The sequence below is a fragment of the Phymastichus coffea genome, unplaced genomic scaffold (genome assembly GCF_024137745.1).
Source record: "Phymastichus coffea isolate CEN01 unplaced genomic scaffold, Cenicafe_Pcof_1.1 PCOF00003, whole genome shotgun sequence".
NCBI classification, from domain to species: Eukaryota; Metazoa; Arthropoda; class Insecta; order Hymenoptera; family Eulophidae; genus Phymastichus; species Phymastichus coffea.
Genome location: NW_026706814.1, coordinates 12,003,978 through 12,031,518, shown reverse-complemented (window position 1 = coordinate 12,031,518; position 27,541 = coordinate 12,003,978). Strand labels below are relative to the sequence as shown.

Genomic DNA, 27,541 nt, shown 5'->3' with positions numbered 1-27,541 from the left:
TAGCCTCGTGTGGACTTTTGCGCCTGAGCGAAACCAGGGTGAAATCACTTTCTCGCACGTGCGTCTAACTTTATATTTCGATACGGCGTGTGTGGGACGAGATCTTAAGCATGCTCGATTTATTGAGCGCGCGTAAAGTCTAGTCCCCACGCTGGGAGTGTCGGAAAAAATTCATTTCTTTTCCAGAGACACGAGTAGTCTTTGGCGAATGGGAAATTAGATTTCTTTTCTATCCCACTATTTCAATCGAGTACAATGCGGTAGTCATCAGCTACAATATCAATTACGACTGAAAGAAAAAATTATGGGTACCGTATGGGTAATCAATTTTAACTGGGCAATTTCAGCAGACATACCGACGAAAATCATGACTTTGTATTGAATTGCGTGGAGACACATATGTTTGTTCTCATGCTCTAATTATGACGTTGACATTACACTCGAAAAGGTTGACTTGAACAAAAAGTGTCGGTCTCGCGTGAAAAATTCAAGTAAACACACCGTAACTAAGGTAAATAGAGAAATTAGGAAGTGAGATGTAATTGAACAATAGGCACGAAGTAGCAACCGATTGTGTTATATTTTTTTCTAATTGGCTAGAGAGCGAGTAAGAGAGAGGGGAGAGAGAGAGAGAGAGAGAGAGAGAGAGAGAGAGGAAATTGGCGAAGGCGCCGACGATTTCTCTGTTTAAGATTCAGGTAGTGGTAGTGCAGTGCATATACAGTGCATATACAGGCGCTCGCTAAGTAATGTGATGGAGAACAACACGGCATTGCGTGACAAATGTTAGCGAGATAGCTATATACCTAACAGCCGTTGAATCCTCGCCTTATCGCCGAATCTTCCAGACAAGAACATCATTTAACAATGTATAATAGGTTTGAAAATGTATGCGTAAGTAAACAAGGAGAGCCTATGGAAAAAAAAATTTTAAAAAAATCAATCTTTGTTTATAATAAGACGAGCTACTAGCCTACATAGGTGTAGACGGCTCGTAAAGCAGGTTCACTATCCAAAGCAGAACCAGCACACTGCAAATAATAAAAGTGTTACGAGGGAGCTGGAATAACATAAAAACATGAAGACTTAGGCCAGATCTGCACAAATGGATTCGAGTAGCAGTTTGAATGCGCTAAAGTAATTCATTGTTTAGACTGCCTATCCATCGTTTACGCTCGTTTGTCTACGGTACACCCGTACCCTTTGAAGGACTGTTGATCGAACAAAGAGAATTATCCACATTCATTATGGTCCACGGAGCACGAGGATCGAATCAATGGACAATTCAGCAGATTTTTCCGTTTCTCAACTTCGCTATTGGATTATTGGCATTCCGATATCACCGCACCGTTCGTAACATGTATGTCGATAGTTTGTAATCGCTTCATTGACTGGCTAACATTGTTACTGCGGCCGGATAATTTCCTCGTATTATTGATCTTGACCAATGAAAATCATTCTACAGTTGATTAAAATGCAATAAAAGATTAAGGAGGAAAAGGCATTGTCCGAGAAAAAAATCATATAACAGGATGTACGAGTAAGTGATTGCAGCTGCGGCACGACGGTGAAGCAACGTAGAAATGGCACACGAAAGCACGACGTCGCGAAGGAAATCGGCGATGAAGCTCGATACAATTAAGTAACTCAGCGCGAATTGCCGCATTCATAGATCCGTGAGCTTCCTATATAGATAGCTGCAAGCAAAAGGCACACACGCGCGCTCGTGTGTATAGCGAGAGCCGCGCATTTTCTTTTCTCGCCCAAGTGGGTTAACTTCTTCGTGAGCGCGCGCGGACGGATAGCGACATGGTTGTTGCGCTCCAACGATTCCCATTGATTGTAATGAGCGAAAAGAGGGCGGATACGTATCTATGATTTTCCGTTTCGGCAAAAAAATCCCCTAACTTTCTTCGATCTGTTCTCACGCATCTCGCCAATTATCTACGACAATTATCCTGGCGGCTACATAGAGTCAACGTCGAGAGTTACCATTTTCGATTGAAGTATATTTGCCAAGGGTCAATGAGCACTTGGCTTTTTGCCCTTTTGTTCAATACCGAGAGAGAAAGTTTCCGAACGCAACAATTAATCGTCAGTTTTAATCAGTCTATCCTGTTTTGTGTAATTCTAATGCTATACATAGCGTATACGTGATCTATCTAGCGATAAATTTCTTGTCTGCGTCCGAGTCATGCACACAGTCAAGTTCCGTTTAGTTTAATTGATTTCAATTTATTATTTATTTATGCCTACTACAAAAGAAATGTTTACAAAAACTTGATTACTATTTGAGAGCGACCGACATAACGAGCGTATGCGCAAGATTGACTAACTCGGAAAGCACGTTTCGGCAGTTTGGCTGCCAATCGCGCGTCTCGGCTCGAGCTAATCAACGAAACTTTCACTTATGACATCGTACGCGAAATGTGTAACGATTGCAATCAATCTTCGCGGCCATTAAAATAACAATAATTTTTTGTGATAGATTTCAAACTAACGCGTTATAAATGAGCAATGGTTGCTCCGACCGATTCTTACCAAAATCTAAGTACATCCGGCTTGTACTAAAAAATACTTTTGACTGCTTTGTAAACAGGAGAATGGCCAAGTCATGCTTGTCAATCGTTTATTGTGGCTAGGAAAAAAGGAGCAATACTCGAGATGTATACGTAATGAATTGCCCATAAAAATGTACTAGTTGCCTGCCGAGATCAATTAAAACTTGTAAAATACTAATTAGCCGAAGGTGGATGTGATTGCGAGATGCACATGCAGCAGCCTCGCATAGTGCCTGGCCTATGTACGTATGTAACGCGCGCAAGTTATACGCGTGAGGCAGAGCAAAGTGGACTTCTCTCACGCATTCTTCACGCCTCGATGGTTTGACGCATCCTTTCTCACAGAGGCAGCGGCTCTTGGCTCTGGGTGCGGAAGAGATGACCGCAGAGAGAAGCTAAGAGAGAGAGAGAGAGAGAGAGAGAGAGAGAGAGAGAGAGAGAGAGAGAGAGAGAGAGAGAGAGAGAGAGAGAGAGAGAGAAAGGAGTATAGGGCTGCAGCTTAATAATGGATATACACAGAGATGCTGTTGCCGGGCGTTTTATGGGCAGCGGCTACTCTGCTGCAAAGAGCAGCGGCGAGACCGATAGCTGTATACTTAACTTAGATAAGCCGGAGCCGAGCGGCTGTAATGGCGCAGCAACGACTTCCGGATTTCGAGTGTTTTTAGTCGTACCACTTTTCTCTTTGTTTATCGTTCGATTAAGTCATTATATATTCTTTGGCGGCAATAGCCGACTGCTGCCGCTACTCGTGCCTCGCAGCTCCTTTACACGATTTTCCTCTTTCTCCTATTGTTTACTCTTGGACAAACTATAACTCGCGTCTACGCTCGTCTATGTCGGCTTACTCACGTCGATTTTTGATGTCGAAACCCAGCTAAAATATGAAGAGTAACGCGACCTTAAGAAAGTTTTCAACGAGTAATCAAATGGTTTTCCAGAGAAGTCTGCGGCAGGCCGAAGAGGCCGAACGACGTGCATCACCAGCAATTGGTTCGACTAACAATAAACGAATATAATTAGCAGGGACGCGTGCGGCCCATTAAAATCTGAGTTTGACTCGACATCGCAAACCGCATTAGCGATGCAGCGATGCAGCGCATGCGTATATGAAAAATTGCAGCCGCTTTCTCACGCTTCATTTAGAGTGGAGTTTCTGCGCGCTGCACGCGATCCGTGTTACGGGTTTGACGTTTTTACTTGGGCCCTAGCCTGCTCGCTCGCTGCACTTCAATCTTATTTACTACCGAAGTCAAGCGAAAATTATCCCGTGTGAATTATCGCGATAGCAGGTGTTTTTTGATAGCTATATTCAAAGAAAAACGACCGATTCGAGTTTTGAAAGCGAGACGAAACGTTCTCAAGTTCACGTCTTTACGGCCTCCCAATAAAAAAGCCAAAGTACAAAAGCCGTCAACACTTTCGCGTACGTAGGCGGGCGAAGGCGAATAATGTTCCGAAAGAAGGAAACACCCACAGGGTCATTGTGCATATGTTGGCGTCTCTGGCAGTACAACAGGAAGCACGGTATTAGCGAAAGTACGTATATTAAGCAAGAGACGCTTCCTATACTTTGCAACGGTCGTGTCACTTACCTTTGCATTTGATGAGCCATTCAAGTAGGAAAAATAAAGAATGAGTTGCATTCCAAATACTTGGATTAATTTTTATCTTTCCTAACCCGAGCCCGAGAACAATGTTTTGCTGCTTGTACGTTACATGTTACAGGTTGTCGGCTGTCAAGCGTTTCAAACCGAACACCACATGCGCAATCAGTCGGTCAGTGCCGCGCGTGAGGTTTATCCACTGCATGAAAAAATAGCACTTTTTTTAAGTAATCTTGTCCACGATAAAACCAGCTTTTACGACGCATTCAAATGTTAATGAGGGTCGATTAGCACATTTTATATATCCCACTTCGAGCTCCTTACATACCGATAACTGTTTTCCATTCTTCTAACGGATAATTTTTAAGAGCTGCGCAGATTATTTGTAAATGCCAATGTTGATTTACAGAATAGTCTCAATCGGAGGTCTAAAAAATCAATCCTCATTTACACAGCCGAGCTTTGAGGATGTTGTTCGAAAATGCAATTTGTCATGTATATCCTCTTGAGCTTCGAAATTCCACGGAGAGTATGAAAAGCGCAGAATCGCGCGGCGGCAGCAGAAAAACAATCTGCTGTATAGACGGTGCATACGTAATACGGAGATTGAATTCGCGCGAGCAACATACTCATCACATTCTTTCACTTGAGTTGTAGTTGCGTAATGATTCCCACCTTTCGACGCTTCTCGGCGCGACGGACCCTCGCTGTTTCTTGCGCTAGTTGGCGGTGCAAACCGTCAGATTGGTGTCAAACAGCCGCCAGCGGGATTCGCGCCTGCTAAACATCAGTTTTCTCTTTCTCTCTCTCTCTCTCTCTTTCTCCCCGCGCCGACAGTGCATCAGCTGCGCCTTGAACCGTTAGGCTGTGAAGAAACTCGCGTTTAGGTATATACTTATGAACCGAATATTCGAGACTGATTTTCCTAATAATTCCATCTAAAAGTGGACAAGTTCAAGTTGAAAAGAAAGGAAAGAAAAGCTGCTTGTCTCACAACGCTGAACAGACGTTATGCGCGATCGACCAACGAGAGTCGTAAGCTATTGGTCTGTTTGCGGAGTGGCTGCATCGCAGGACAGAAGGGAACGGCTAATAGTACAAGCTTGCTTCGCACCATGGGCGCGGGAAAGTCGCGCGTACAGTTGAAAAGTGGCACGAGCGAGCGAGCGAGCGAGCCTTGTTAAGTGCATCCGTGACGAATGCCAATGGAGAGGTTAGGGCAGATCATTAATTGTCTCTCGCTCGACCTCTTCTGCGTGATTACTTCATCGCTACAGTAATGTTTTTTTTCCGCGAGAAAGCTCACGTCTGCTGCCTATAGTGTGCATATGCGTTTGCAGACGTTTGCTTAAAAAGGTGAAAATTCTGCCACCAATGACCTCTCAATTGATTTATTTTTTGTACCTTTCGATGCCTACAAGATTCTCACGCACACTTGACCGAGTTACATATTCAGCAAATCAAAGTGTGGAGAGAACTGAATGTTCAATGATAAAATTGGATCTTATATCCGGCTTATAATGGCATCACATCCTCGTTAATTATGTCCATCCTCGAGCGTCGAGTTTCCGTATCTCGAAACTGGAAGCGATTATTGAAGATATCATCTGATCAGCAAGTTATAGGGTGCGCTCTTGCGATAATTTTCTCCTTTATATGTCCACGAGCTCACCTCAAATTTCAAATCATGCCAATATACTTTAGCCAAGAAATGCCCAGGTATTGAATTTGCATTTTGTGCCCCCCCTCCTCTTGGCCCGCTATTTTCTCCTTCGTTCAAGTTGCATGCGCGCACGTGTGATAGCAGTAGCACCGCCATAAACAAGCAGCCACACAAGGATCCACTCCGATCTACTTGACACACACGCGCGCGCGCGCGCACACACACACAAATATTCCTTTATCCAGCCTCCACCTATGCGCAAATACCACAAGACTTGCCTTCGCGCTTTTAAGTTACTACCACTCTGCGTCAACGATTTTAAATGTCAACTTTAGATAATTTTTTACTGTGTCGCTATACATTGAGAAGGTGTATCTCTAAAGAAAAAATTATTTACGTAGTCCCTAATAACTTATTTATAGTCGGTCCTCAAAACAATGAAAGCAACAATTATTTGTTGTGATACGAGCTTTCCATCATTACACTCAGTCACCGCATTAGTTGACATATGTATTTACTCGCTGACTGGAAACTGTGTATACAATCTTACTTATTTAAAATCTCAACGAGTAAATGCACTTTAGAAAGTTGGAAGTGAAGCAATTTCACCTGCAAGGGTTTCCAGCGTAAGTGATAGCCGTATAGTGTTTTACAGGCAGTGAAAATTGAAAAGTTCTACAGCGTTGTTTTATTATAATTATACTTTCGACAGTGTCGATCGAATGGTTGGAACTGCTTACACAAAGAATGCTAATAAAGGCATAATAGGCATCGGTGTAGGGCCCAAGCAAGAGCAACGCGAGCGAATAGATGCGCTGATGTAAATGAGCTGGTGAAAAATGACAGATTAAGATAGTCCATTGTGGTTTGGGACGGTGAGTCAGCCACTGAAAAATGCAAGAACATCTAAACGATTGCGGTAGAAGAAAAAATCGAAAGACGAGAAAGGGAAGCAAGTCTAAGCGAGATCTAGGAGCCAGCAGCAGTGATTCATGCTATCTCTAAGCGGTTCAATTTGCATTTTGGTCTCTCGGCCACGACGAGCAAGCGCTTCATCTCGCTCGTGACTGGCGAAGCGGCTTAGCAGTGCCTCATTGAGATTCGCCAAGTGCTCGAACGAGGACAATGGGCATCGGAAGACACGCGAGAAGCTGGTCAGCAGCAGCTCCGGGCTACTTATGTCTCGCAGTATGATGTCTGTATGCTCTTTAATTTGATGGGCAAACAGAGAGAGAGAGAGAGAGAGTCGCGCGTGTCCGGACAGTGCAGGTCGCCGTTCGCGCGTTCCGTCGGGTGGTCTGCTCTCTCTCCCTCTTTTTCTCTGCGTCTGTACAGATATTGCGCTTGGCTACGTGCGAATGTTTTTCAAGCAACCTATCCCGTAAAGCTATGAATATTTTAACATTTAATTTTGCCTCGCGCAGCGTCGTCGTTGTCGTTGCTGCTGTTTTAACAGGACTTTCACATGTATATTGGCCGCTACGGTGCAGAGAGGTAAAAAGCAAACGAGCGAAAAACACGACGAAGATAAAATGCACTTACGGAGAGAATATTCGGCGGCGGCAGCAGCAGCGGCAGCAGCAGCAGCGGCAGCAGCAGCAGCAGCAGCAAGCCATTAATCGTGCAGCTTGCGTGGAGTGCCCTGTGCGGCATGCGAAGCGCGGTAAAACATCAACGACTTACTCTCTAAGACGATTATTTGGTTCTAAGAATGAGTCAGGCGACGACTTCACACGACGTTATAATGGCAGGATGACCCCCCGGCAAGCGAAAACAACAGGCGGCACCCGCGCACACGAAGATCTTTCCTTGAGTTTGGTATCCCGCGACATTCGACAGCTTTCTTGTAAAGCCGCTCGGGCCGATCCGATCGAAGCTCGCCGCGACAGCGCAGCCAATAAATTGTGACGATAGCCGCGGAGCTATTTGGAAATCTTCTTTAGCGGCGCGTCGGAATCAGTGACAATTTTATTTTTTTTTCCTCTCAAGAATGCACGAGACACTCAAGCTTTATAGCTTCCGCGCGCGGCGAGAATTTCTGTGTGTATATCGCTTGGACCGCGAGCGAGGAAACGCCGATCAAATCAGCTTCGACTTGATAGCTGCACGCCGCTCCATCCGAGGATTAAGTGGTTACACCTGGTCGTCAACAGCCTAGTATCGCTTTCGATTCTTTCTGCAGCTTTCACGCCTATGTTAATTATTGTCGTTCTGCTTTGACGAGAGCTGCGTGTATTTGGAGCGTTCGAAATGAATTGACGTCGATTAGCGCTACAGTGAAAGACCCGTGCCGGAGGATCGCTGCTACAATAAGCGTAGATCCACATTAACGAGGCTGTCAATGAGGCTGAAGGAGTCGAAAGGTACAATTGGACGGGCCACCCTACAATGACATCATTTACGCGATCCAACTCGACAGCGGCTTGCAAAACACGGCATTATTATGCAACGACGAGTTCGCACAGATTGGTCAGGACGACAGGACGATCGAGCCCGAGGCTTGTCATTCTGATATAATCGCTCTTACTAAAACAATCGCGATGAGCTAACGAATCTGAGCTAAAGACGCGCAGCCCTCGTTGGCGCGCGGCTTAGGTAACCAGCTAAATACACTGCTATTCCGGCACCAAGGATTAAAGGTGGCATTGGCTCGACGGACAAGTTCTGTTCCTGTGTGGACCGCTGTGTGTCGGCACAGATTTTTTTCACGATTCACGAGCTGCTTGCACTCGCTTGTAATGTACTTTAACGGGATATACGCTTGGCGCAATTATACGTATCTTTGCCACTGGTTTTTTATGCCGATATTTGCCACTCGTCTTCTTCTCGGGGATTAAGATTTCTTTCCCAATGACCAGATTACTTTGTACTTTTTATAATTCCATTTTATCTTGAAAGGCTTTCATTTTCATGAAATCCGCAAACTACGCCCTTTTTTTTTCCTCTTCGCTCTTTTCAAAATACAATATACGTTGTTACGGTTGGAGCGAATTCGTATTCTAGGAAAACGAACAGACGCACGCATTCCAGAGCGAAAGCTATCGCCTTGAAGCACAAAATCCAATTATCGCGCTAAAATTCAGTTTATAGTTGAAAGTGTGTGTACGATGAGGTGTTGCTCCGAATACTATAATCACGTGAGCCGTGACTAATGCAGTTTCGATTTAAGTTGCATAAAATGAACGATACTTGTTGCATGCGTAGAGCCTACAGCGCCTTGAGAAAGAGAGAAGAAAGTCCAGCAAAACAAGGAAATCTAATTAGAGATTTTTTCGACGCTTTTCCAAAGTCAAGTTTACTCTATCGTGACTAATACTACAGCAAAAGCCTCGATGCATGCATGCGAAAATATCCATATGAGCCTTTTGTAAGTTGTTCCATAATGAGTTTCAGCTAATATTAAAATTAATTATATTTATCAAGTAGGTCGTTGCGCGAGGGCTGATTTTGGCGAAAGAACCGCGCAACGTTAGGTCAGCATAGATAGCAACTTGTTTCGAAGTATATTTATAGATAACGTTCGAGCACTAGTTCAAGCTAAAGCTTCTCGCGGATCGGGTGCTTTGCCCAATGATAGACCATCAACAGTCTATAGCCACGTTCGCCTTGACAAAGTTATAATAGTGATAACAATCGCCGACAAGAGCTACCTCGGAAAAGATGAAAGTATCGCCGTAGGAATAGCTTATCTGTTTGTGCAACTTTTATCGACTCAAAAATTTGGTCCACTCGAGAAGCGAACTTGAGAATCGACCTTGAACCTCCGCACCGCATCGTCACGGCATGGCATCGGCTTTTCACTCTGTCAGGCAGAAGGACGTAGAAGTGGGCCGCAAAAGAGCTGGCTACCAAGTCGGCCGATACGCGCAGTGAAAGCGGAAAAGGCCCCAACGATGACGACCACACGATCACGGAAGCCGCACTTGTTCCGCTCGCGCTCGTTACAGCGTTGCGCACTCGCGGGCCCGTCGTCGCAAGGAGACGCGTCGGCTGTGGGCGAAACCCAAAAAGGCGGCGCAGATCAATCCGCCCAGACAACAATTGTCAGGCAAGTCCCAGCTACGCAAGAGCACCGAAGCCACGGCGAGCGAATAATGAACCGCGAGGGGTTGGGTTGGATTGGGTTGGCGCGCTTCTCGTCGGAATAACGTTATACTCGTTGTTATGGCTGTCGGCCAAGTCGCCAGCGGACAGATTGCACGTTGCTGCCGATTCGGAATCGTGCGTAACGTTACGCCGCGCCACACCTTCCATTCAGGCCGCAGCTATCTTAATACACGATTCTCGCCTCGAGATACGTACAAGCTAAAGCCTCGACGACCACGGCAATCTATGTCGGCTAATTGAAAGGAGCCATTTTCTCAGGCCGCGCAGCACTCGGCACTTGCCCCTGACCTTAGCGGACACCGCGAAATTCAAATCTCGCTCACGTATGGGCCCTTGCGCAGATATGAGCACTGCAATAATAGACCCGGAGATGATTAACAACACGCGTCTCGCTGACAAAACAACAAACATTTCACCTGCTGTGGAACACGATTACCTGTTCGGCGAGTTATTCCGCGCTCAATAATCGTCGCTTTAGTAACAAGTTCGACCTCCAATGTCAACAGGTAGTTATCGATTACAAAAACACTCTGTAGGTGTTACGTTTGAATTCGTTCATCCGTTGATGGTCTACGTATGTACACAATCGGCGCGACACATCTAATTCAATCGCGTCTCATTTCATATGCTAATAGTCACGTGTAAAACATTCGCCAATTTCTCTGCAACGATTCACTCGTCTCAATGTAAATACACAGCCTTAAGCCAATACATCGGTGTTAATCTGGATAATATATCCCGCGAAAGTCGACGACAACGTCGATCGTTTATTGTTTGTACGACGTTTCTTGCACTTTTGCGTACTTGTTAACGCGAAGCAATTACGCAACGACGTTAATCAAGTTTGAGCTGATTAGGCAAAGTGAAAACTCGAATTGTAATGTGAAAAATATCGGGATCGGTTGGAAAAGCCTGCGCTTTTACTGAAATGTGAGTAGGCATAATAGAACGACGAGAGAGAAAGACTATTACCTCGTCTGACGCGAACCCCATCAGGCGCGCCTTGACTTGAAGACTTCATATAACAGCAAGATGGGTTTCTACAAGCAAGTCCGCTTGTTACTCGTTGACGAGCCACTGCACTGTTCTTGCTTTCGAGCAAAAGTCACTTGTCAATAACTAGCACAAGAAAACAGAATAGAATGGACAGGGGCTAAGGCGAGCCGGCTAGCGGCTGGTGAACTCGGCCGAAACGCTTTGAAAGGAGCTGCGAGAGCTCGCGAAAGGCGGCGGCGCATGCTCGACGCGCCGTCTAGACCACGACTAAAGGTGCTCGCGGGAATACGCGATATCGCGGGGCCCGCTCTTTCTCTTTCTCTCTCTCTCTCTCTCTCTCTCTCGCCCAACTCTTCCACTACTACTACTACACGCGCTCTGCTCCGGCTATACCTGCACCGCCCGCGGCCGGCTTCCTTTCGTTCCTCGCTTTGTCTCTTTCTTTTTTTTCGCTCTCCCTCGCAGTTCCTTGCTCCCTACCTGCTCTCTCTCTCTCTCTCTCTCTCCTTCTCTCCGTGCTGTTTTTTCCTTTTCTTGCTATACACCCACTGCATGCCACCACCGTTTCCCGAGCTTTTTTTCTAATTTTCTTACCACGCTGTAGAGCTTCCTTCGCTTTCTTCGGCTCTACATTCATTGCCAAAATGCTGACTTTCTTCAAAGTTCACCACAATCAATTCCCCAGCTTCTACTTTCATTCATCCATCCAGCATACCCTTTTTCTACCTGTCGAGTCAATGTCACGGTCTCATCTTATACCCGATGCCGAAACTAGCTTTTCGTCTCGGAAACAAACTAATTTGATCGGATCACAAGATTAAAAATGAAAGTTGGCATGAAAGCTTAAAATGAGTTACTTCAACAGTGATTTCCGGTAAAGCCAAGATTTCAAACAAAGACTCGACGGCGAAGACTTGAGCAACAATCGAAAAGTCGCGCCGTAGTGCATACTTTTGAAATGGCAGCCACGTATTATAATTTTCGCAAATGAATTTGGAGAGCTTGAAGCTTGCCCGGGTCAATATAAAAACGTGAATGTAATATTGAAAAGAAAGTAGGCCGTAAGTAAGCCGTTTATCGGAGAAAATCAATGTATAACTGCAGAAGATAAAGCGTGAATGCGATACGTGTAAGTCGCGAGAGAAAAAGCAAGACCTAATCGCATTTTAATCAAGTTATTAAATTGCGGTTACGCGCTGCTGCGGGTCAGGCCAAGAGAGAGAGGGAGAGCCCCGCGGAACAATTGGATTTATAGGTGCAACAATAACCAACTAGCAAATTGCCCGAGCCGCGTTATTACTGTTCTAACGGTCGCGCGAGAGCGCGAAGAGAGAAAGAGAGAGAGAGAGAGAGAACTCTGGCGAGCCTAATGTACCTACGACAATGCACGCGTGCATTATTAAATACGCCGAGCTATTCGACATTTCTCCTGCGCTTCCTTGTACGCATCCAATATATAGCCAGCTGCTCTTCTATTTGCAATTTGCTCGTGGCATATTTTCCACTGATCTTTTTTAATATACGTAAGCTTCAAATCAATTTACGATCACGAACAATTGCGGCGTCTTCAAAAGAAACGCTTTGCCGAGAGGTTCCGTAACCTCAGTAAAGCCTGAAAAGAATGCCCTCGGTCATTAGCATCACTATCGAGCTTGCCTTTTGTCCGTGCACGATTAAAAACAAGATGATGCGTCGACAGCATGAGAGTCTCTCTTATCCAGGCTCGCTACGTGCACAACTAACCCGCAACTCTTCAGTCCGGTGCATTGTTCGGAAAAAACTCTCAATGCCGGCTAATGTGGCCGCGCGCGCGACAGCGCTGACTGTCTTTACGAGTAAACCACTCCGTACAAAAGTACTTGCACTTCAAAATTCTTTAGCTTCACACAATGAAACGTTCCAAACCGGCACTGCAATAGCAAGCAAATACTTTCCGTTGATGCAGACAGCGATGCTTCTTCCAAGTTCGCTAAGAGCAGTACAAGTTCAACGAACAAAGTTGCTTCATTTGAAAAATCATATTTCATACCGTAAGCTTAAAATCCAGCCAAGTCTATAGCAGATCTGTCAGTCGTGACATGCCAAAAGTTGAGCTAGCTGTTGCGTGTAGTTTGGTGCGGATGAATTACGTGCCGTGCGTGACTTTGAATAAAAAAAAAAGAGGAGGATCGGAGCCGGATGCACCGATTGTTGTCGCAGCCCAGCCCATCGGCTCTTGCCCGGCCCGTTTCGTTTTTATGGTTCGCTTTGCGACCAGATATTTCTGTACTTGGTTTTTAGCGCGCCCGAGAGACGTGGAGGCATTTCGAGATTGCACAACACCTCCTGTTCCAGAGATAAGTGCTGGCTTATTGAGGTAATACCGAAATTCTTGGCGATTGTTGTATGCGCACACGGCTATGTCATTCATTGCACGCGGCTCACTCTCGCACAAGGTAAACATAACGGTACGGCCAAGTTATGGCTTGATCGCGTCAACGCTTGCTTGTGTGCATGTGACTCAGGTGCCTTTATAGCTTTTCCCTATCGCTATCAAATCGATCGCTCTATTTTTCCTTTTATTACAGTGCAGTGCCTTTACCGCATACAGTTTTAACAGGCACGCTCGGAAGATTTTATTGCAATGGCATGGAACAAATGTTGAAATCTGATATTCGTCCGATATCGCTAACCATAATGAAAAAATTATTATCGAGTATTTAATGATCCAGTTGAAGCTCTCGAAAGAGAATTTGATAGGTGTCGCGTAATTATAAAAATAACGTACATCTGATAAGAATTTACAATTTTTTTTCGGTTAAACTAGTTTTGATGTAGACTGCAATCGAAAAAAGTTGTACACTTGCTAGATGTTATTTTTTTGTTTTACGTTTTAACTTACCGTTTCGTCTTCCTTGGCGCGTAGCTTTTCATTAATTTGAGTGTGCTCGCTCAGCAGCCTTTCCAATTTCTCAATTTCCCGATTCTTACTCTGTATTTCGTCGATCTGCAAACGAAGCAAAAACAGCGTCATTCAATGACATTTCTAAATGTTGTCTTTATGGATAAGATTTTCTACAAACTATTTTTTTAATTTAAGGAAACAAGAACGGAAACTTGACGTCGTCTTCGAATGCAATCATGAAAATGATCGTAAATGAACTCTCGCTCTAAAGTTTATTAACCGACACCCTTGAGGAATCTCGTACGATCGAACGACTGCAAGTGCATCTCGATGGAAATTCATGCGAAGAACGAAGAACGCATAGTTTGAAACGGTCGACCGAGACATGTGCATAGTTGTCGCACGTAGAGCATCGTAAGACAGCGAGCATCCGAGCAATATTGTACGTTCTACTTTTGTCCCATGCGCTCCTCGTGGACCTCAAGATCCGCTCTCTTTTTCTCTTTTCACTCGACTGTGCGCGGCGGAGAGCACACTCTCGGTATATTTATTTTCGCTCTCTTGACTTTCGCGCGTTTTCTTGCACTTTGTTCTCCGAAGTGTCAAAATGAAAAGCCCAAAAGCGGAAAAAAAGCGGCGCAACTTGGCCAATAAGCGACAGCTACACGACGTGGATCGCAATAACTATGGCGTTGTCCAGCGAAATTCGGACAAAGGTATAGAAGCGCAATCGGCGAGCGGACGAGCGGACGAGCGGCCGGAGGGGCCCTCACCTTCACCTTGTCTTTCTAGGCCCGCGCCGGCATGGCGTCGCGCACCGGACACCGCGCACGTATATTATCGGGCGAAAGTCTGTTTTCGCCCCGGCTCCTACGCCGCGCTTCCCGAAAAATCTACAGGTGGCGTGCACTTGGCAGACAAACGTTGCGGGACGCAGCGCTCGCTCGCCCAGACGTCGACCTCGTGTCGACTGCCCTCGGGCTGCACACCGCGCTTTCTTGTTGATTTTCGCATTATCATCATTGACCGTAATAATACTCCGCGAGCTGCGAGCACAGTGCTGCATTTCCAAAACATTCGATATAGGTCGGCGTAATAATGCCACGGCTGCATTGTTATTGGAACGGATCTTGATTTGATATGTTAATACGCGGCTCAAAGCTATAATACTTTCCAGTGAGAATTATTTGCGAATGTAGTCAAATCGTTGTGGCGATAAATCGGCAATCGACAGGCTCCATATTATCGGCAATACAAAAGAAAGCTGCGCGTTCCTCAAACTACTTTTATATAGCAAATAGATAGAATGAAATGCATTGTGCGCCGACTGGAATTATGTGAAATTGAAATTGTGCTTATGTCATTCGAAAAAGTTAAAGGTGAAAGGCCTCGGTGCTCTGTCGGTATTTTGGCATTGGAAATTGCACGTGAGAGTCTGTCTGGCGGGCTCTTCAGGGCTACTTTCACTGGCTTGCATCGAATTTATATATGGAAAGGCGCTCGCTCGCTATCCATGCCATTGATATTGAAAGAGAAAAGAAGCCAGCATACTCCCATTCACGCGTGCTCGCGGACGGCGCGAATACCGCAATTACCGGATGATATTTATCCGCTCGGTTAAGCTTACCGAGCCAACATTAAGTATGCCGCAGCTAACTGTGTAATTATTGTAAAATTGCATACACTTGAATCTGGTCAAGCGCAAAATAGCTAAACATCTTTTTTCTTTGGGCTAATTAATTTATCATTTTTATTTTGGGAGTGTTGCCAAATTCAAAGAAATATTCGTAAAACCATTTTACATCCGAAGTCGTCTCACTTTTCCATTATTTCTATATATAGTTTAGGACTAGTTGTTAAAGATTCTTCGTTTCATTATTATTTTAATATCATTAATATTTCATTTTCATATTTAACCGTATGTTAGAGTGGGCCATGGAATATATCTTGAACCTATATTCCATTTTCATTTCTGCACTCCATTAGTTTGCGCAAGGAATATACATGGAAGTAGTGAATATTAATTTATATAAAAAACATCGTAAAAGGTATAAGAAGTATGTATAAACGCGGGGCAGGGAAAGTACATTAATCTTCAAGTGAAGATCGCAGAGAAAATGTTTGCGTGTAGATGAGCTATTAGCACAGATCTCTAAATGACCAGAAGAACAAAAAATAATGGCAATCAACTTTCGCCCTACAATTACTGATTTAGCTGGAAATTAATCTTGTATGACTTGTATTACAAATTTAAAATCTTATTATTTTTTATTTATAGTTTATTATTATAGAAATATTTTTTATTTATAGTTTATTATTGCAGAAAGGAAAGAATTTCTGCAGAATATATATATTTGAAAAGCCATCAGCGAGATACATGTGTTGCTTCACGATTTTTGAGCGCAATGTGCACGTATTTGAAATGAGTAAACTATGTAAATGCATTACGACGCAGAGAAAAGCAGTTTTAAAAGGATATTGTAAGTAAAAGTCTACGTAGATCTCAACGTATTTTTGGTGGTTTCTCAGAAAGTTATAGTTACACAGATGTAACTGGATTAACAGTTTGTAACAATATTTCTACATTCCGTATAAATGCTCGCAATGACATTTACATAGTTCATCTAGATCGAGGTGACCTTTTTTCAACTCAAATAATACGAGTTTGTTTTGAAATCAGATTGTTAAACTTTCCGTTTGTAGAGCTGTCTTTGTGACATTATTTTTTTCATGTTTCGGTATTTTAAATGTAAAGAATACAATTTAATTCTAAACTGAATACTCAAGAAGTGTAGATGTAAGAAATGAGTATCGGAGTATTAAAAAATCCAAATTGTAATGCTGTAAAATTGACGAACATTCAGGCATGCCGAGAGATATGAGTATGAGATTTTTCAAATAAAAAATCCTACTTGTCATGGTATAAAACTATTATACGCTGTCGAGTCCAGCGGCATTCTTGAACTCTGAGTTACAAGGCTTTATGGACCGCCCACGCACGTGCTACGGTCACCCGAGCAAGAGAAAAAAAAGTAAGGGACAGAGAGAAAGAATTACATTCCAGACTAATTCTCCTTTCTCGGAGTTTCTCTCTCTCTCTCTCCCTCTCTTTTTCTCTCTCTAGATAATAACGATTTGGTTCAGAATATGCACGTAGAGCGAAGCTTTAATTTTTCATAGTACTTAGTCTTCTTGCTCATATTTATATTTGTATCAAAATTTAGCCAAATGCTTATTTCAGCAGATCTATTCTGCCGTGTTACTTTTATGCTTGCAAGCTCTGTGCCGGGCATCACTAGCAAGGTACTTTGCGCTTATCTGTCTTGCTGTCTGCGTTTTTGTTCCTACTGAGTTCGATTTTGTCTCAACCTCGTCCACTTTTCGAGAAGCGTGTAGTTTTAGCTAAATTTAATAGCCCTAGTCTTATTTCTATTGAATTAGTTTTGATTTTTAGTTGCTATTTTGTGATTGGAATAAAAATTTTCGGGTTCATTAAATCCCATGGTTTCAAATAAAATAAAAACCTCTTTCTCACTCTCTTCATTGTTATAAACTTGCATGAGATTTCATTATTTCATATACTTTATCATAGAATTTATTTGCAAAGTCAATACAAATTTCTATTTATAACATTCTTATATGATCATTACTTTACCTAATGAGAATTACAACATTAGATTTTCTTTTAATGAAAAAATTCCAATTTTGCTTGAATATTTTTCAAGTTATAAAAACTTTATTATGAATATTATTTAGTATACGCATAGGTTCAGTCATTTCAATTTTGATAGTTTATGTTCAATTAGTTCGCGCTCTTTATTATATAATAATGCGTATTGCATCACTATTAAGTGCTACATTGTCACGTTTGCAATTATTTTATTATACTTTTATTTCAATAATATGTTATGACTTATAACTTTAGCGACATACGGCCTGATAGGGCTTTAGCAAAAATAATTTAGTTTACATTAATTCCCTGTTCCTTTATTATATAAACGAGGTCGAGAATATTATAAAAGTCAATGATCCCGCAAACGTAAGGTAAATGAAAGAAGTATCTGGAGACGAGAGGTAAAAGAAATCCTGAAACGAGCGAGATAAGAAGGAATTCTTGGAAAAGCATAGTAATTAAGCAGCTTATACGCGGCTATTATACGTAGCGTTCATGTCATTCACAATTTTAATTTTTTTAAGGGCAACGGGACTAAACTTGGGGCTCCTGCACCTCCTCTTCGCAACGTACAGGTGAGTGAGACGTTTGCAATACGTGCGTTCGCTAAAGCGCGAGATCACTCCACTCAGCCTTCTCTTCTTTTATCTTCCATTTTAGTTTTTTTTTGGTCTACCTTGCTCGTCGCACATATATACGGATACATATCAAGTCACACAAATCACACGCGAAATACGAAAACAGGCTTACATTACAGTTACAACCAATGCGTGATAACTACGATGACACAAATACCACGCGACAATTTACAAACAAAAGTTGTTCGGCTATTTCATTTTTGTTGGCTGTTTTTTGTAGCGTATTATTTTCAATGCTGGCTTTCTTGTAGAAATCAAAAAGGAGTTTTCAAAATCTGTCAAATCAATTCCGTCGCGAATTAGGTAGATTCGTAGATAAGATCGATCGATATTGAACGTCTAAAATAAATACAAGATAATTCACGAGAAAGTCGTACGTTTCGAAGATCAAACATTATCTCCAAGTCTCATTATACATTGAATACTTTGGAATAAGCGATTGCAACATTAAAAAATGATTTGAGTAACATTTAAGATGGAAAAGGATCTACATAAAATATTTACCAAACTTGAGCGAACTTCAATCTTAGAGATTTGAAAGCTTTCCATTATATAGAATACTTCGGAAGAATAATTTTATCCGATATAATAATTCAGATGGCAAATGAGTTCAAGCTTATGTAAAGCTCTCACCGTATAAGAATCTATGTATTCTTTCGCACAAGGAACATACACGAGCCAACGGACAATAAGATCATTAATTAATAAAGAACGAACAAGCGTAGCAATTAAGGGTGCGAACAACGGAATGTCAACTGTTGGCGTGCATAGTCATGCGAGCGGTAGCTGTAGGTGCGGGAGCAATGACATTTCTGGCTTTGCCCTTATTTGTATAATCCTGGCGATAAAACAAAATCCATTCACTCCGTCCAAGCGGCTGCGCGAATCAAGTGGCTAGCTATGCCGCATTTTGCGCGCTGATAATATCGCGCGACTTATATCCTTGAAAAGACCGGATTAGACTCCAACCTCTGACACAGTACACGCATAATCATTCATTCTTTCTTCTCGCCAATCCGATAGTTTTTCTCGTTTCTTATTCTTCGCTTTTTATCCCTACTGACCGCCTTTCAATTTAACAATTCTCACAAGTGCAAGTGTCTTCCGACAAAAAGTGTTCGCTATAAGTACGACTATTACAAATCAAGTGTGAAATGCGCGCAAGAAAACCTCACCTATTTATCAAACACGGAGACAAAAAATTGCCGAGTAAGAACTTTATTGCTAATTGTCTTTTATGTCAAATATCGCAAATATATAGAATCTAATCAATGCGCCGCAGCCTTAATAAATCGTTATACTTTCGAATTGAAGATTGCAATTTTTACTTTACAAAGAGATCACTGATAGTAAAACAATGTCGAGACTACTGCATCGATATGATTTTTTGTTATCGTGCAAAGAGATAACAATTTTCAACGTCGATTTGGAAAGAAGTTAATGCAGAATAACTGAGAGGAATGTAAAAATCCGCTGAGAAAGGATATGTCGAAATAAGAAAAAAAGGCCAGAGCCGAATCTGCGTGATCAGCAGATCTGCCTATATTCTCATCTGTCTTCTGTCACATGTTTGACGTACGCTCGTTGCATACGCAAAGACGCATGAGTTTCGCGTGGCATCATGCGCATCCCGGTATAGGGCCATTCGACAAAGTATGCAGAACGGCAAGCTCTCGTCGTCGACGAGGGCGACTGTAGTTTCTGCCTGCGCGATATGCTTTGACAGGTGGCAAAGGGTGAAACGTACATTATAGCTGGCGTAGCTCAGACGAGAGACGCATACAAAAGGCCCGTGAGAGATAGTTAAGAGAGAAGTGCAGACTCCAGCTGCTGCATTTGATGCTCGCTCGGGTGCGAAATGTCGAATGCGCTGTGCTCGCACGCGCGAGTCCATCGGGCTCGACCTATATAGCAACATATATGTACGTTGGCACTGCGCACATTTATCCGAGTGGCTCCAACTACGGCTCGTCAATGTGTCTCGGCGATTCCCGCCGAGCGCGACAGGCCGTTTCCCACGCCGACTCAGCGCGCCACGGCAATCAGCAAGCGAGTCTGTTTACGCGCGCATGTGAAATACATACGTACTCGCATTACGTGGACGCGAGTTACTAGTCCGGGATTCACACGTTCAGGCGTGTCGCGCTCTTGCTGCCAGCTAAACACATAGGCGGCTCTCCGCGCGCGCGCGCAAGGACGAGAGAAAACTCGCGTTGCGACACCTGTCGCGAAATACCAGGGTCGTGTTGTACTCGCTAATTACTGCAAAATCGTCGAACGACTCTATTAATCGAAACATGCAATGAGTATCATTTGTCGAGTATGATCATTTACCGAGGATAATTGCAAACTTGGAAAGGTTGGCTGCTTCCAGGAAAAAAAGAACTGTACTTGAGTAGCAGGCAAACGAGCGACGACAGAGAGAGAGAGAGAGAGAGAGAGAGAGAAAAGTCCCGCTGATAATACTAGGACTCGCCCACGAACAAAACGGCGAGCGTGTGAACGTATCGCACACAGCAGCCCATTCGCGCGAGCGAAGAGACGTTTTTGTCGACTTTACTCGCTTTCTTTTCTTCGTTCGTTCGCTCACAGGCAGTCGGCTAGTGCTGTTATTTTCAGGGTAATCTATCCATTCTATACTACGCACACATCCTTTCCTCTCCCCTCCTCTCTTACCGTGCCACCCTTCTTCGGTTTTTTTCAAGTGGATATACTGCAGCCTCCGCGCCGGAAACCAACGGAACCGTTTTTTTTTTTCCTTTTTCAGGAAATGCCTTTTTTCGTCAATTGCAACTTTACATCGCGCTACTTGCTCCAAGCTTTCGTCGTGTAGAATGCGGGCGAAACTCCGCCATACCAAAAGAAACAAGAGAGAAAACAATGAGCAATTGAGTCGTGATGCACTTGAAGCACGTAAAGCATTATTCTGAAAAAGTGGGTAAAAAAACCTGCCTAAACGAGCAGGTAGATCGAGGCAAGTATGGATTTGAGCTTCGTTCTATTTGACTTCGTCTGGCTAAAATCTACCGTAGTAAAAACACCTGCTTAATGGATACAGATCCTACGTAAATAAACACAACTCTCTTACCGAATATTTACTTTAGATAATTCGTTCCTTTGTTTGCATTCCAAATACTAGCTCAATTATAAATTAACATTGCGTTGACGATAATGTGAAGATTCTCATTGCTGGATGCTTAAGTAACATGGAAGACACGCGTGGTATCTGAATAAGCTTGAGATTTATTGGACGATCCAGCGCAAAATATTCAGCGCGCGAAATATGCAACGAAGCACGAGAGCGTGAAGACGCGCGCATCCGGTTGGGCGTAGCAAAGAATTAAAGAAGAGTATAAACATCGCTTGGGCGACCTATACACCGGGATCATTCAAATTTCGCGAGAGAAGTCGCAGAGCGATGTTTAAAGTTCCACTTTAAATGCCGATGCACGGTACAGAAAGGAGTGGCGCGGCGTAGAGAGAAAGAGAGAGAGAGAGAGAGAAAGGCGAAGGGCCCCTAAATTTCAAGGCGTGCATCATAAGAGCCATGGTCAGAGCGCGCGGGATTAGCAGTGGGCGCACAAGCGTCAGTGACCGCGCGTCGGGAAAATGAACGGAGCCGCGGCACGTCATGCGAGTCCGAGACGTCGGCTCGCGGACGGATAGACGCGGTCGCTGAAGTTTGCCCGTGAAGGGGATGGGCGAGCGTGGAATCTTTTTCAAAACAATTTTTCGGAGAACAAATAGGCCTTTGTCCCGCAGAAGGAATGCAGAGTGCGCGACGAGTAGCAGGCTGCACGAAGAGGCAGCGCAGAAGACACGGTCGAAGGGCCATGCACGCGAAATTGGAGCAGGGCACGTAAAAGTCGCTAAGAGTCGTGTGCATGGGAAGCGAGGCCAGTACGAGCCCGCCGGTTATTACAGTGCCGCGGGATCGGTATGCCGGGCAATGCCCGCGCAGCCAGAAACTGCGTAGCCCGCGGGCTCATCCGCCTCTACTCTGTCTCGTTTATTTATTTATTTTTTTTTTTTCAGTGAGCGCACGCTTTGCTTCCACCACCTGGATCCGTGGGAGTGAGCTCGCGCATCGAATGTCTATCCCGAGCAAGCAGCCCCGGGCCATGGAGGCGCGAGTGAATCTGATGCATGCGGCAGCTTCCAAGAAATCCTCGAGAGAGCTGCACGATCTTGCTCGGTTGCCCCTTCATTCAGTGGAGCAGGCCGAAAATATCGATAAAATCTCAACGCCGAGCGACTTAATCGTTGCAAGTTGCACGTGAGCTTCGATCGGCATTGCACGAAACGCAGTGCGCAACGAGACCATCACCGACGGCTGCTGAATTGTCTAATTTTAAAGCCAATCATATTTCGCAAATTGAAAGTTGATAATTATTAACGACTTACTAATTTAATTGTATCGCTACGGAGAGCCCTCTGGATGCCAGCCGATTCCGCTTCGTGAGTTTCGTGTTGCGCCCGCAGCTCTGCAGCTCGTGCCCTTGCAGATTCCTCGGCAACCTACAATTTTAATAGCACACGTAAGACCCAAACGTTCCAATAGAAATAGTTATGTTGCAGTAGTCGAGCACACTCGTCATTCCATACGTGGCTTTCAAGTTCCTCACAATTTTCGTCATTCTTTCTTAATATCTTGCCTCTATCAAGCATAAATAAATCTATAATTTCTCTTCGCGTTTACTTTTTTCATTTTTTATTTCATACCCGCATGCCTTCTATCAAATGTTGCGCGACTATGAATCTTCAATCTAAATTGCCAATTTCAATCAAGAAAAGAGTTTGTTGACAAATAAATAATAGATAAACGATACATAGAACTTATCGCGCGATTATCATTATTAGCATCTATAAAAAAACCTGGTTTTATCATTCATCATTTTTCATTCGGCTATATATAAGAAAGAGAAGCTGAAAAAAAAGAAGCCAGTTTATTCACGATCTGATTGGCTGAAAAATAGACACGTGATCAACTATTGTGTGATCGTATATATGTGATTTTTGCAGATATTCGTAGAGTATTAATAGTTCGAACTTTAAGTTACTTTTATGTAAGATTACGAAGAGAAAAATAAATTCATTTGATTGTCTAACTTTATAATAAAAACCAACTGATGATTCGATAAAAAACTTAATTAAGTTTTGCTTTATACGAAAGTTTAGCTTCGAATGAGTAAAATAAACAATAAAAAATATAAATGGATAAATTATCTCGATAAAATATTGTAAATGATTTCGGCTTATTCAGTGACGTAAAATATTAGAAAAATTGTTTAAAGATACACTAGTTACTACCGTGGACGTATACCGAAGTCTGTCATTTACATCGTGAAGAATACGCAATATAATTATAGAAATCTATAACGTTTTTATACTTATATTACATATTTATATCCTGTTTTTGAAACTATATTTTTTTAATACAGGGCACTATACAATAAAATCATAAAGCTTCATTCATTGCAATTTGTAATTATGAGTATCAACTATACACGTCATTACATATTTTATATCAATAAATAATATAGACGACTATGTATCATTTCAAATCACGGGAATATTTAATAAATATTGAATTTTCGAATTTCACATTTCGTCAATAAATGTTTTTATCTATATTCATGCTTTGAAATGAGTCCGACAAAAAGGCTAAAAAGATAAGAACGCGAAGCACGCTAGGCATAACTACCGATGATAAATGAAAAGAAAAGAAAAGTAAGCAGACCAATGAGTTTCAGTATCAGTTTGTATATGTACGCACTTTGAAAACTCAAAACCACGAAACAATTCAATTATCACTAAACATTTTCAAAAAGTTATTCGGTACTTGTGTAATTGAACAAGTTTTCTTAACAAATATCTAACATAGTTAAAGAAAACTAAATATTTTAGTTCTGAAGAATGTTATCATAGCATTAATTTCATTGCCCCAGTGTAATTGCTCCATTGTTACAATTCATCGTTATCAATCTAATTATCTATAAATATTACACCGACAAGGTATAAAAAATTACAATCCTCTTCGTAATTTTATTCATCCATATAGATGCATCGATATATTTAACTCTATCGTGAATTAAAAATTTACAAGATGTGTAAAATAAAATTACTGAATTTGTACTTATGTGGTATTTTAATTATTTTAATATCATTGGTAATCTATAAAACATCCAATGGAATAGAAGAAATAGATTATACATTTCCTGATGGTTTTCTCATCGGGACAGCGTCGTCGTCATATCAAGTGGAAGGTGCATGGAACGAAAGTGGTACATATTTCTTTAATTTTCCATTTTGCAATCACATTTCTGCATTTCATTTCAAATTTAGACTATATATTATAGGCAAAAGCGAAAATTTGTGGGATTATTTGGTACATCACTCGTCAGAAAAAATTTTAGACAGGTCTAATGGAGACGTTGCTTGCGATTCTTACCATAAATATAAAGAAGACATCAAATTAATGAGCGACATAGGTGTTAGTTTCATAGTAAAATGCCTAACTGTTTTGTCGAATTCAACGTTAACAAGTTTTTATTAGTTCTAAACCCGTAACAAATGTGAATTTTTCTTTTAAGATTAATCATTACCGTTTCTCATTGAGTTGGTCAAGAATATTGCCGACAGGCTACACGGATTACATCAATAAAGATGGAATACAATATTATCACAATATTTTAGATGAACTTGAAAAATATGGAATAAAACCATTTATAACACTTTATCATTGGGATCACCCACAAAGTCTCGAAAGATTAGGCGGTTGGACAAATGAAATTATGGCTGACCTATTTGCTGATTATGCACTGCTCGTATTTAAAGAATTTGCGGCTAGAGTAAAATTTTTTTCTACGATAAATGAGCCGTATATATTTTGTAAAGCAGGTTATCGAACTGTTGATTTTGCGCCAAGTAAGTAATTGCAATATCAGTCAGTCCCATTTGTTAAGGGACATAATGAGATGCTTTTTAAAGTATATTTCATTCATGATAATATATTTTTAGGTTTGAATTTGAGCTCGTGGGGTGAATATCTATGTATGCACAACATGTTGAAAGGTCATGCTTTAGCATACCACATATATGACAAAGAATTTCGAAAACAATATGGTGGTAAAATCGGTATCATAACGCCATGTTTCCACTATTATAGTAAAAATAATAATGATTTAGAGTCTTCTGAAGTTGCATTTGAATTTCAATGTGGCTGGGGTGCAAACCCAATTTTTTCAAAAAACGGCGACTATCCGGAGCTTATGAAACGAAAACTTGCACTAAAAAGTAAATTAGAAGGTCGAAGAAAGTCTAAATTGCCAAGTTTTTCCAAAGAATGGATTCAATACATAAAGTGAGATATAATGTTCGACGTTTAACAAATATACAAAAAACTTATTCAATACATAATTCGATAATGATTTCCTTGCATGAAAGTTATTGAAAAATTTATTTTTAGAGGTTCTTCAGACTACTTTGGACTCACCCATTACACTACGTATCTTGTAGAGCCTCTACTGAACAATTCAAATACGCAAGTACAAGACGATGCGGATCTAATTTATTCAATTGACGATCAATGGCTTTCAGCTCAAAGTCCATGGCTAAAGGTTTGATAAATAAAATTGCTGATCTTCCATTGTAATGTAGGAAAAAGCAAACAATGTTTCATTGCTCTAGATTGTACCAAGAGGATTAGCTGATATATTACGAAAAATTAAAGACAAATATGATAACCCTCCAGTCTACATACTAGAAAACGGTGTTTCCGATGCTAACACCATCAACGATACAATGAGAATTTTCTACTTACATGCGTACATGAATGAAATGCTTACAGCAATGAAAAGAGACAAATGCAATGTCAAGGTTTATACAGTTTGGAGCTTTTTGGATAGCTTTGAGTGGAACAGAGGATATGTGTTAGTATTCAATATTGTTATAATTTTGTATAAAAAAAAATATTCAACGTTTAATTATATTTTAATAATACCAATATAATTATCAATTTCAGAGATAAATTTGGTCTTGTTAGTGTCAATTTTAATGATCCAAATCGAACGCGTACTCCAAAAAAGTCAGCTATGTGGCTGAAAAAAGTATTAGCATCACGTAAATTAGAACCGTATTAATGAAAATAATAACATTTTTTAACAAGAAAAAGAGAGTTAAAATGATTAATTAATAATCTAGCTGTATAAATTGAATGTTGAAACCTTATAAATATTTCCGATTTCTCCTTTTCTTTGTTACAATAATTATAATAAAAATTACCTATTAATTACAATAATTGAAAAATACACTAAAGGTTACGGAAAAATTGTTTCACTTTGACTACTTTTCTTTTATCGGGTTCGTTTTGTGATGGATATCTGTTCTATAAGATTTGACTCTACAAAAATTTTTATATTTTGTATATTAAACATAATTTTTTTGTATTGATTGTGAAACATAAAATATTATTTTCTCAAAAAATGAAATATAATTTGACATTACATCTTTATACAAACAACGAAGAAAGGATTAATTGATAATTGACAAATGATTGAATACTATTTTAATTTTTCTGTTCAATTAATAAAATATTATGTTAAATAAACAGAATTCGATAATTCGTGTAAAATTGAATTGTCTCAAATCGGAATATATGCCAAACGAATACTAATTCTTTAATTTACTTGGTATGCTACATTTAAAAACTGGTTTTGCAATTTTTATTTATTCATCACCATTTAATTTGAAAGAGAAGCATGTGTCATGTCATTTAAGTAAAATGATAATAAACGGAAACTTACATCCAAATAATCAAAATGTATATATCGCTATCAGTGTTTACGTTCCCAGGAAAAGTTGTCAGTTACAAATAAATTTACTTGTCGCATGCTTCAGTGAGGTTATGTTTATCGTAAAGATTTCATTATAATAAAATATATAAAACAATAACAATTTTGTTGAAAGTAATTTTATTGAAAATTACCTGTTTTGGTGACTAGTTATTGAGTAGAAACTAATATAATAAGGTGTTATCAAATTTCAAGTTCAATTTTATCTGTTAAATGCGATCATATATTAAGTTTTTAAGAAATAAAATAATTATCTTTTCTCAACTTCTTCTATAAATAACTTGTCATTTCGTGGAAGATGCTCGATTTGTATAATTCAATGTTTACTAGCATTTTTTTGGATACTTGAAACATTTAGAGCTTCTCATAAACATACTGCTTGCATGATATAGAGAATAAATCTGGAAAAACAATATATGTAAATCAGAAAGTTTATTTTGCACAGTGCTTTGATCAATTTACAAAAAGAAAAAAAATTGTTTTACAAATTACACTTGGCTAATATAATTTTATTAATTTCATATTAAGTAAAGTTAAGTAATGTTCTAATAATATTCATC

General features: G+C 41.1%; 2 protein-coding genes across 4 annotated transcripts in view; one reads left to right on the top strand and one right to left on the bottom strand.

Annotated features, from left to right (window-relative positions):
* LOC131666325 (janus kinase and microtubule-interacting protein 2-like) overlaps window positions 1–27,541 on the bottom strand; it is a 70,494-nt gene that overhangs the window by 32,342 nt on the left and 10,611 nt on the right. For all 3 annotated transcript variants that reach the window (XR_009302085.1, XR_009302086.1, XM_058938908.1), the window contains exons 5-6: window positions 22,534–22,647; window positions 13,816–13,920 (exon numbers count right to left, since the gene is read on the bottom strand). Coding sequence is in view for 1 of the 3 variants with exons in the window: in XM_058938908.1 (XP_058794891.1) it covers window positions 13,816–13,920; window positions 22,534–22,647 (219 nt within the window). In the remaining 2 variants the exon portion in view is untranslated. The remainder of the gene's footprint in view (window positions 1–13,815; window positions 13,921–22,533; window positions 22,648–27,541) is intronic.
* LOC131666331 (myrosinase 1-like) lies at window positions 23,907–26,515 on the top strand. The gene is made up of 7 exons (XM_058938926.1): window positions 23,907–24,413; window positions 24,489–24,622; window positions 24,723–25,056; window positions 25,150–25,492; window positions 25,598–25,748; window positions 25,819–26,060; window positions 26,153–26,515. Exons 1-7 carry the CDS (start codon window positions 24,236–24,238, stop codon window positions 26,268–26,270), a joined length of 1,500 nt encoding a protein of 499 aa, XP_058794909.1. The 5' UTR covers window positions 23,907–24,235; the 3' UTR covers window positions 26,271–26,515.